This window comes from Bacillus rossius, chromosome 3, assembly GCF_032445375.1.
Source record: "Bacillus rossius redtenbacheri isolate Brsri chromosome 3, Brsri_v3, whole genome shotgun sequence".
Classification (NCBI taxonomy): Eukaryota; Metazoa; Arthropoda; class Insecta; order Phasmatodea; family Bacillidae; genus Bacillus; species Bacillus rossius.
The window spans coordinates 81,064,401-81,076,505 of NC_086332.1; the positions used below are offsets into that span (position 1 = coordinate 81,064,401).

Below are 12,105 nucleotides of genomic sequence, written 5' to 3' on the forward strand. Positions count from 1 at the left end.
TTATTGTTTTTCGTGCCCATCAAAAAATATTAAGTTACATACATCACTGGAACTTGTATCCAGAACATCTTCAATAAGACACTGTAATATTTTTTTTGGCCGCCTGCAGAAAAAATAATTCACGTGCGGGCCCGTTCCCAAACTCAGTTTCACGACCAAAATCATGGTTCGCCTAGCTGCTTGCTTTTGCTGGCTTGCATGGGAGGGAGGGAGTTAAAGGTGGTCTGTCAGCAACTGTGCTTTGTGGTGGTATTAACCAGGCAGAGAAACGAGAGTACGATACACAAAGTAAAATCTAAGCAGTATTATTTCAACATCAATTTCCGATGGGAATATGAATGTCTGTAATCATGGTTTGGGTGTCACTTTGGCTGAGGATTCGACACCACTTAAAACTCGTAAAGTATTAAAGCTACAGAGTTGAAGTAAATATAGCTTAATAGAGCAGACTTTGCTCATGGTCGTTACGTATGACTCACCTGGTTAACATTTGCAGTGATGACTTAATGAGCGTTGGTGAGGAGCGTATAATTTGTTTGTGACTGCTGTAACTCTTGAAGTTATAGACCAAATAGTGTGATTTAAGCTTTAAGTTGCTTGTTAGTGAGCACTGAGTGGTGCCAATTGAGTGGAATAACTATAAAATTACCAACTTTGGTTTTGGATCTGTTAATTGCAAAATTCCTAAGCAAAACGGGTTTTTTTGGAGAAAAGAAAGAAAACATGCGAAATCACCCGAGCAGCGCAATTAAAAATTCAGAGAAGTGTTGTAGGTATAGATTGAGGCAAAAAAAATAGCAGAGAGGAATGAGCTAGTGGGGCAAAACTAGACCCAGAACGAAGCGTGAAATTCACGCTCGAGAGAGCCTCAGCCAGCTACCTTGCAAGAAGCGACGGAGAATGCAGAAAATTTTTGATATGCTCTCTGATGATTTAGATTTTGATATGGAGTCAGTTGAGCCAGTGGTTGTGAGCAATGGGCCGAGTTTGTCACAGTTTTATGTCAAAATTTTTCTTGCATGGCCATCCGACCATCAAATAAGATGTTCATCGAATTCATGTCAAAAAGTGAAGGAACATCGATTTTGTTAAGTTATTTTATTTATTTCTTACACAACATTCTGTTCAGCGCAATGTAAATTAATGAAACAAACCCCTGGTAGCTATAGTCAAAAATACAGCCTACACAGAATTTCAATTTTTTAGTTTAATTTATTGGTCTTTGTCTATTTCAAACTTGAAAATTTTAAAATACTATTACGCTTGTGCTAGTTATATTACTTAAAAGTTAACTTTTAACTTTGTCTTATTCTATGCCAAAAAATATGGTTGTGACTAACACATATTATTCATTAAACAACTGCAATAATTATAAAATTAATATAGCATTAAATTTTATTTTTTCACCATATGAACATTTAAAAAACAACTAAGATAGTTGTATGGGACCATACTTGTGTCTTACTTGCATGGAGTATCAATGTTTTTTTTTTTTTTCAAGTTTGCTTTATTTACCATGGTGTGCTTGGTCTTTTAAGCATAGCAAAGTTTAACACAAAAGTTTTCTGTTTCAGTCATATACCTTATCAAGTATTTAGTGTTATGGTATTGTTAGCTCACGAATATTTCAAGTATGTACTACTTAAATGTCACGAAAACTAGAAAAACACCTATGGGTAAAATTAAATAGAAAAGTAACAAATCTGTTGATCATATTGTATTGCTATTTTTAATCAGTAAACTTTTTGTTTTTATTATTAAAGTTTTTGATCACCTTGCCAGCTAACATCATTATATGTATACACACACACACACACACACACACACACATATAGAGAGAGAGAGCTGAATGACAATGCTATACTATACATTAACTTTCTTGCTCAGAAAAACAATGATTGTAGACTGGCAGTGGCTAAAGAGTTTGCCTTTATATCTTACACACAAAAATTCACAAATATTGTGATAGGAAAATATAGGTACCAACATAAGCCTGAGGACGCACACAAAAAAGCATTGTTGGAAGGGACATGAGCACATGACTAAACTTAAGAATTAGCTTCAGTGACAATATAGGTGAGAAAAATTTTCCCACTTTATTAATATTAATTTTTATCCATTTGCATATGGCAACAGTTATGTAAGGAAGGGTTCCTAATAGCATTGAATGCGAAGGCTGTGGTTCTATTCCAATGCCAAAGAAGACTTAATTTACAAGCATTGAGTTGGTAACAAAATACTAATTAAGAGTCCGACGTCCTAAAATTTTTGGACTGTAAAACCATAGATTTAACATTTTGATTTAACCTTTGATATGAACAAATGTTGAGCAGTTGTTTAAATATTACTACAATTATCTTGATTTTGATTATTATTATTATTTTTTTGTTTCTTTATCTTAAGTGTACTCTTTCCTGCAATATACAATAGTATTACTATGGTACTAAATGTTATTTACGTTGTATTCTTTTTTTTTTTTTTTTTTTTTGACAAATCATTGCTAAAGCAATCTAGCTTGGTTTTCCATTACCCATTGTGAAACAATTTACTTGCTTGCAGACATACATAGCACAAACCAGAATGTTAAACTATTGTATAAAGAGGTTAGTTAAAAAAAAAGATACCTTATGGACAGTGCCTTCCCTCTGTGGTCCTGATGGTAAACAATTGCGTTTGTTTTTTGTGCTGCTCAGAGAAGACGGCCATCAAGTCCTTGCTGCAAGTGGTGCTGCCAAGTGGCGTTGAACAAAACAAGTTTTAATCCTCCCTTCCAGCTCACTTCTGATCGGTGGGTTTCGGCTGAGGCTGGTAATTTTCTGTCAACTTTCTTTCATGCACAGGGCCTGTTCCAGTGTTTTAAGAGACTTTGTGAGGAAAATATATCTTTCATTTGAAGCCATTCCCAGTCACTAACTATTTTCAATGTCTGTGCCAGTTTTTCTGCATTTATTCATAGTCCATTTTGTTTTTGTTTTTGTTTTTCTTTTTTTGAATTTACCTATTTCATCATTAATTAGGCATTTTCATTTTTTTTATCCTTATGTAGCCCTTATATATTATTGTGCTATTTTATGTTGTTATTTATAAAAGAAATTACATATATCCAATTATTTTATGTATTGTAGTATACTGTCCATTTTTGTTGTGATAAGGATTTTATTTGTATGTGTAAGACAGGAATACTTGTTTTTGGGGATGGAAGTAATACAGCCTTGCTTATCCACATGCAATCTAAAATTTGGATGGAATTTTATAGGAAATTTTGTACATAGAGAAGATGTAAAAAATTATGCTTCGGATTTGCTCTCTCTCAAATTAAAATCACGGACTTACTACTAGCTGTGATAGATTGGAGATAGGTGAAGGGAGGGAAATATATTGTTTTGCCCACTGTGACAAAAGAAATGTGCTTTTAAAGTTTATGCATAGAAAAATAGACCTTAACATTGAGATGGATACAGAACGGAACATAAAATGAGGTTATATGTGTGAATACTAATAAGAGGTTTAATACAATTTGTTACGGTTCGTTATATGAAATAAAAAGATTTTCTTCCTCTTTCATTTGAGAGTTTTATTGTCCGAAAGAAGAAACAACTGAATCCAATCACTTTCAATATTTTGTTCACTCATTCAACACGTATATCCGCCTGTCGAGAAATGCTCGCAGCTCGGGCGATGAAAATTAAAGAAAACAAACGTAGCTTAAGTACTTCAGTAACATCTTACTGTAAGCACACGAGATCAGTGCGGCCTCAAACAGGGCCGCACCCAGAGAAACCGAATTTCGCCATGAGCCAAACACCGACGAAGGTGGTCACAATTTCTTATTAGAATGGCCGAATGAAAATATAAAAACAATTAGGGTAACTTAGAGCTCGACAAGGGAGCTGACCACCAACGTTAAATTTTCTCTTCCACAATTACTACATAATTTATGAGAAGCCTCCGAACGCACCCTCCACGTGCAGCAATCGACAGACGACTGGTGAGATCATGGCACTGTATCCTTCACGCAGGGAGGGCAGTCACATGACCTTACCGACCAATCACACACCCGCTTCATTCACACTACACATCACAAGCCAATATGAATACATGACACACCTTGAAAACAGTTTTCTACACACAGAGCCAGGGACTTTACATCCTTGCTCTCTCTCCCACATCGTGAGACAGCATTTATCACTCAGTTCCCACGACCAGTGGGAAATCCCAGCTTTTGTCTCTCTCTTACTGGGAATCACTGTTTCTTTCTCACTTGCACTTACAGGCCTCTTATGCCTCTCTCTTTCTACATATCACCCCAGACACAGTACAATCCCTTGTTCTAGAATCATTATGTAACATCTGCATTCTAATTAAAATGTAATATATAAAAATAATACAATATTCAAATTTAAATAAATAATAGAAAAAACTCATTACACATAATATTAGGTAAATATAAGTAGCAAAACAAAGTTGAAAGGATGACAGAAGAAACATGATAATTAAAAACATAATTATAAATTCAGAATAAAATATACTGGCAACCTAACCCATTCTTAGTAACACTTTTATTAGTAGAAAAGGCTTGTATACTGCAATGCTACAAATGTTTTGGACAAAAACGACATTGCAGTTTTACACTGTTTGTCATGAAAAATATTTAAGAATGCAAATTAAGAAATAAAAATGAAAACATAGACCCACAGATAACAAGCCTAAATTAGCTGATATCAGACAGATAAACACAATGTTGAACCTAAACAGGTATTATGGACAACACAACAGCATAGATGAACACATTCTAACTTAAATAACAGACAACACAAGAATTCTGTGGAAGGAAAAATTAAATAGTTACAGCACAGACGAACACAGTGGGATAAAATCGACGAGACAGTTTCAACAATAATATTAAATGCAGGCAGACAACAAAACCTGGACAACATAATGATGACAACACCTACAAACACAGTAGGTTTCCTATGACAAAACAGTTGCGACTTTTCGGCACTGTTTTTGCCTGATGACAGGAACAGATGCCACAGATGCCAGTTGTTGTTGTGTTATCTTTATCATTGATTTAATATATTTGCTACTTTGTCCAGGTTTTGTTGTCTGCCTGCATTTACCATACTGTTATTGTTGAAACTGTCTCGTCATTGCTAGCCCACTGTGTTCATCTGTGCTGTTACTATTTCAATTATTTTCATGACTAAATTCCTTCCACGGAATTCTTGTGCTGCCTGATACTTAAGTTTGAACGGTTTTTAAACGTTATTTCTTTTTTCTGATCGTCTGCGTCGCCGTGGTGTACCGCTTTGTAAACATGTAGCCAGCGCTAGTTGGCATTATTCGTGTTTGGTTATGTTGCTTCCCGTATAGAGCGCGCGCACGTAGTCGAATATTAATATCTCGCCGATTGCGTGCACCACGCTCTCTGTCGGGTGCCGAGTTAACTACATTTGACGGCCCGCACTCTTTCGTGGCAAGTTATGCGTTAGTTCACGTCACAGATTCAAGTGGCTTGGGTTCGTGTCACAGTTTGGTTTTTCTATTTAAAGTTGAAGAAAGGTTTTTGTTTGATGAATTATTAATATAAATGGTTTGGCGTGCTCTTGTATACTCCACCTTTTTTTAAATAAACGTACTTTCCATGAACTGCTTTTGTTTTTATGAATAACTTTACCTAACAAAATTTTTTTTTCTGCATAAATGTCGCACCCCTACTTTTCAAACTTGATTTTAGAATAAAATATGTGACGATTATGCGAGAAAACACGGTATTTGTTATAATTGTTGACAAGGAGTTTTGCGGTTTTAGTTATAGCCAGAGCCATTAATTAAAAGTTTCTGGAAGAGGTATATCGTAGGAAATAAAAAATTTCCACACCAAACTTAGAATTTCCGCAAACATCCACAAAGGATATTCACAGTCTTAATCGCACACCTTCGTGCAGTTCTTTTTTTCTACATTTTTTTATATTTTTAAACCATTTGTGTTAATATTTTAATGTAATTTTTTCCATTTGGAACTTTCAACTACTTGTTGGTGGTGACGCTAGCGACAGTGCTTGTTGCACATCCTGTATGTTGCATGCTGTTTGGCACAGGTTCCGATCCCTGCATTTTGCAATATAACTTGATGTTTGCCTTGCAGAAGTGACCTGTGACCCGCTAGCTAAGCCATGCTGATTTTTCTGCTGTCGGCCAGGTGGTGTTGCGACGTTGCGTGAGGCGTCTCTGCCTGCTTGCACCCCTAGCAAGTCTTCGTCCCTCCGTTGTGTCGTTCTGCAGGTACTTTTTACTTGCATTTCGCTTACTGAAAGAAAATGAAGGAAATTGCTTTGTAGAACTTTATTTCATTGGAAGATAAAAAAATATATATATATATATTTTTTTCAATTGAGATACTGTAACAAGTTATGAAGTAGTCAGTTGAAGTTAAAGTTTTTAGTTAATATGTTGTATGCAGGAAACCACATTTTATGTATGATCATTGAAACATGAACTTTTTTGTAAATTAAACTACTTAAGTTTTGCCGAAGTGAATTATATTTTCATTGGTAGAAATTACAGTCATTTTAAACTATGTTTGTTTGTATATGAAATGATATCTTGTTTGTATAGTTTTGTGTGTTAACTTATTATTTATTGTAGAAATGTGATTATGTTTGAAGTGAGCTTTTGTACGTATATTTATCAGTTTTCTAAGGTCTTGGAACTGAACATTCATTCAACAGTGTTAGTAGTTCTGTTACATAGGTACAGAATAAATTTAATAAATTTTATTTCTTTGCAAATATTTATTCATTTCTTTAATTTAAAAAAAAATTCACTCTATTTTGATGATAGTATGCTAAAACTATTTATAATAACTGTAAATGTACATAGTGTTTGAAACATCTGTACAGCACTGTATAGTGTAACAGTATTCTATTTACTGAAAGTTATTTTTGAATGTTTATAGATTTTACATGGCTAAAACATTACCAGTTTACAGTTTTAAAATATAAGACATAACCAGTTGGTAAACAATATTGCCAGTTGTCCATTTTTAGAATTTCATGATAACTATATTTTTTATAATTTATAAAAGCACTGCAATTAATGACAAATTTCTGTACTTTATAAATAAATAAACTGTATATGTAATAGTTTCTATGCTTTGCACAAAAATAAATATTTAACTATGTATAATTTTTTTTTTGTAGAAGATATAAGTAGGTGAACAGTTTGACTAAGCTGTCTAGTATGAATAGTCAAACTTTACAATTATGTAATTCTTTAATTCACTCTTTTTAAGTTAAGCTAAGTAAATTTTTTTTTGCCATATTTAAATGTTTTCTGATAGACATTTAGTTTTCGATATTACAGCATTATTTATGGTTTTATTTTTAGTGTGGTCTTCAACATTAAACATACTATATGTTCTTGTTTATACTCGGAGTTAGTACAGCTCAATTACATATGTGCTTATTTTGAAAACTTTAATGTTTATCTGTTAATAGTGTGTTTAGTAAAGAATATTGAAAATAAGTGATTCATGATAGTACATTTTAAAAGTCTAGTCTATTTTCGTTCATATTATCTTTGGATGTAAACATCAAATTCTCAATTATTTGTCTTTATGATACTGCAGGATACCCAAATGGATAATTTATCACTAAAAATCTGAATTAATCCAATATTGACAGGTTTTTTTTAAACCTTTAGCACATTTTCAAAACTTGTATTGTAAATGGATTTATTAAACTACATTAAATGACCAAATGTTGTGTCCCTATATATCTCTTTAATTTTCATTTGCTTCCATACATGTAAAAATCCATTTTACCTATATTGTAATCACAGTTAAAAAAGGTATTCTTTTTGCAGGCCAAAGTTTTGCAAGCTAGGCTTCATAATTTGATGGGAACACTTTGCTTGGAATGGACCGGACCAGCAGAGCATAATAGTTGTTGGAGCTCTATGAAACCAAATAGTAGTTACTCTGCATGGCCGGTTTACACATCAACTGTTCTTAATACATCAAGGGTGATTTTTGTACACTTAACACTTTGCCTCCATCACTCATTAAGGGCGCGGTTGAACAAAATTTTCAATTTGGCACCATTTATAGCTGTAATTTCTGGCATTAAAATATGATTACTGGAAAAGTTATTCATGTACAGTAAGTCCTCTATTTACGTTGTACCGATTTACGTCGTTTCGGATTAACGTCGCTAATGTTTGAGTACTCATGTTTCAATTTAAGTTGTCGCCGATTCACAATAACGTCGTTTACAATGATGACCGTAAATCTTTATTTTAACCAAAACACCGTATATAATTCGTTTATAATTCTTTGTTTCCTTCGGTAGTTAATTTATGCTATGTAGTGTAAGCTACACGTTCACCGCCTTATCATACATCATGAGGGACGCTTCCTGCTCTTACGTACAGTATGTACTATATATCTGTTTTTATATTTCAATCAATAAAGGTAATAAAGCAGCTGGTTAAATAACCATTCTACAAAGCTGAGAAGTACTAGTTGGACTTGTTTCCCACGCTGTCGGTTGTCATTTGCTGATAAAATTGCCCGTTGTCACGTCTGTATGCTAGCGCTTCCGGCCGACCTTGGGCCGTGGCCGGCCGGTGGCATGAAACATGGCTCATTTTGCGTCATTTCTATTTACGTCGCGGTTTTCAGGAACGTAACCCCGACGTAAACCAAGGACTTACTTTATACATATAGATTAATAAAGGTTATTTTAAAAAGTATAATAGGAGTTCCAATGGTTAATATTTTTTCAATGTGAAAAAATTGCCATTATTTATAATGCAACATATGTGCTGTAATACATGAGAATTTCAAATAAAACTTTTAAAACAACAAATGAAACTATAAAAAAAAAATTATATTATAAGAATAATCACTTTTTCGTACGGAATTAGCTCCTAAACTTTGAATGGAATATTATATTAAAGTTTTAAAATAATTTATTTCTCTGTAGTAGCATTTAATCAACATTTGAAAACTACATTTTTTGATTGAAAAACACATTTTAAACACATTATACTTAACATCGTTGAAAGAGGAAATTCCGTAGATTTTGAATTGGTACTTGCGGTTTACATAGCCCGTATAGATTTTGAATGGCATGTGAAATACTTGTGCACCGCGTGCTGCAGCATTCCGATGTACTTCGAAACGCTCCGAAAGAATGCGCCACAAGTAGCAAACCGCGAAGGCCGCGCTCATTGTTGCCAAGTCCAATTTTGTGTCTTCGCAGAGAGAGAAGAACAGGTTTTTTGAGATCTGTTGCCGTATTGCTTTGCAGTAAATGTGATATTTAGCACAATTTTAATTCTGCAGTTATTATTATAATATATATATTTAAATAACATATTTTGAATACAGTTACCTTGTGAGGGAGACTAAACAAGCTTTGCAAATTTAGTCTCTGATTTAATTAATACGTAATGTAAAAATTAGTTCATTTTCACGAGAATGGGCAACGAGAAAAGCTCTTATCACCGGTTGAAGAAATCAAAGAAAGCTGTTGCAAGAGAATTGTACTTTCGGAATAAGAAAATTGAAAAATCAAATGACGAAAACACTCAAGATGTTGAGCAATCGCCACTTGCATCACTGTTATAAACAGTTTTGTTAGTTATGCTTATTGTTACGCTAACATAGAATTAGGTAACATAGTGTTTGTTTTATGTTTTTCACGTAAGTTAATTGCAGTTGCTGGAAATATTCAAAGTGTTTATTGTTTTCGCAATCAACAAATTTTCTAAAAAAAAAAAAAAAAAAAGTGAAGGATATAATTGAGACCTTCGTTTCTTGTTTGTAAATTTTATTTCATCCATAATTCTAACTTCACCATACTAATAATAGTTGCAGAACTGTATAAATGTGAACACTTGAATGGCAGCGGCCAGTGTGGGATAGGCGCCGGCTTGCGGTGCACGAGGACCTGGGCTCGGATCCCGGCTCGGGCAGAGCTGTTGTGGTGTTTGTTCTTCACGCCATACTGCGGAAGGCAATAGCGAAACCATCGCAGAAACATGTCACGTAGAGAACCTTGGAGGGCAGTGGTTCTCTCCCCGACGCCTCTCGGGTCGATACCTGCCTTCGTGGCAGATCACGCTTTCAATAAGTAATAGTATGGTAATATCAGTTACCAAAGGGAGAGGGGTCAAGGCCATAATAGGGAGTTAGTTTTAACTGGTGCAAAGTATTCAAATAATTCCTAACTGAACACTTTGGCATTTCAAGTTAAAACATGTCTAATAGAATATTTATGTAGCCGCTAACTGTATCAGAAGGTATGTTTATGAGGCTGTTTAATTCACTTATTAGTTTCTACTCATTTTTGTACTGTTTCATGACATGACACTAAATATAATGTGCCGCCAAATATATGTAAAATTTTTGTAGGATAATTAAAGTAATTATAACTTAACAACCTTCGTGAAGTTTATTTTTAAAGGTTATTTACCAATAGAATTACTAGCAGTGACAGCGGCAGGGAAATAATGGACGTCGCAACGAATATTTGGCTATGAAATAATGTCTACCGTCACTTGCAAATCAACATAAAAGGATAGTGAGAATATAATCGTAGTTTAAGATAATGTGTCTTTCATATAATGCTTTTGATATATTGTTTGTCCCGTCCACTCCCCTAACCAAACGCTGCTGCATCCTCGCCACACCATACGGATCGCGTTCAGCCGGCCGGGTCAGACCAACACGTCAGACAGCCGCGCGCCCCTGGGAGGGGAGGGAGCAGTCTGGCAACGCTGCGCGCAGGATTTAGGCACTCATGGATGAGGGGAGAAGGGAGGTTTCCCAGAGCTCGCGTGCTCCAGTTTCAAGGCCAAACAGAGCAGCGACACAACCTCCCCGCTTGACGACTCTCTCGCGACTGAACCGCGCTGGGACCGGCCCTAGCCTAAATACAAGCGCGCGGAGTAGTGGGGGACATCGCTTTGAGACCCCTAATGACATCATGACCGCAAAATAATGTTTCGGAACAGTGACGATTTTTTCGACTTGAACCGCGCCCTTAAGCACAATAGGCCATTTTTCACACCAAGTACGTATGTGTTCAGATGACTCGGCAAGAAATTAACAAGTTTTCAAAATTAAATATAAACTAATTTTAATAACATAATTAGAGATGGACGAGTTGAGGTTATTTGGCGTCGAGTCGAGCCGAGTTTAGCAATTCATATTTCGAGTCGAGTCGAGTTCGAGCCACACAATTTTTGAAGAGGTCGAGTCAGTTCTAGTTTCAGAATTTTATATTTTTTTGCATCAAATATGATAAATAATATATTACATCACATCCATTGATATAAGAATTGTGTATCCAAGATGCATCTGCATTATTTAAATATTTTAAATGATTAATTAGTAAATCATTATGTTATTTAAATATTTTAAATGATTAATTAACAAATCATTGTGTTATTTAAATATAAAAAACTAAGCTTATGTGGTCTACCGTGGTTCGATTTTTTTCTCCATGTAAAATCCACTTAATATTTGTATCAGTATTTACTTTTACCGAAATTCGTATGCCGTTTTTGGCTTCTCACTAGTCAGTGTTGCAAACGTCGAGTTACGTAACTTCTCAATGTAAATACACTTTCCGCTGCAAGATTATTCGCCCGGAACTGTTACAAATACAAGAATATCAATATGTTTAATAAATAAATATTTCATGCATTTGATTTGGCGATCAGGAACTGATTGCCAAATAAAATGCATGAGCGATGTTATTATAATATTTTATTCAAACAAAAAGAAAGTAATTTTATCTTAAACATTATTGACATGCAGCGCTGCATAGCGGAGCACAGCTAAATTTAGTTCCAAAATGGAAAGCTGGCTGGCCTAACACTCAGCCATTTTCACGCTTCACGGCTTGGTGTTATTTACTAAATATTATAATATAATTATTTTGTGTTTTTATTTTTAGGTTACGGAAATCTCTTGTTTATACGAGTTATTATAAACGGGGCACGATAAACGTGATGATTATTAATACATGTGCTTTTTGCAACAAATTTTTCTTCAGTGAAAATCCATTGACGTATCTTGTAAACAAATGCGGT

At 34.6% G+C, this 12,105-nt stretch overlaps 1 protein-coding gene across 17 annotated transcripts in view; it reads left to right on the forward strand.

The window, feature by feature from the left end:
• The window catches only part of LOC134530966 (protein-L-isoaspartate(D-aspartate) O-methyltransferase), a 46,007-nt gene extending 38,246 nt beyond the window's left edge, over positions 1–7,761 (forward strand). For 4 of the 17 annotated variants that reach the window (XM_063366344.1, XM_063366346.1, XM_063366345.1 and 1 more), the window contains exons 7-8: positions 2,699–2,808; positions 6,203–7,761. In XM_063366344.1, the coding sequence (XP_063222414.1) occupies positions 2,699–2,808; positions 6,203–6,324 (232 nt within the window). In that variant the 3' untranslated portion in view covers positions 6,325–7,761. Of the gene's footprint in view, positions 1–2,693; positions 3,565–6,148 lie in introns of those variants that run through there. The other 13 variants (XR_010074901.1, XR_010074902.1, XM_063366352.1 and 10 more) reach the window with 8 other exon arrangements.
• Positions 7,762–12,105: the final 4,344 nt, after the last annotated feature.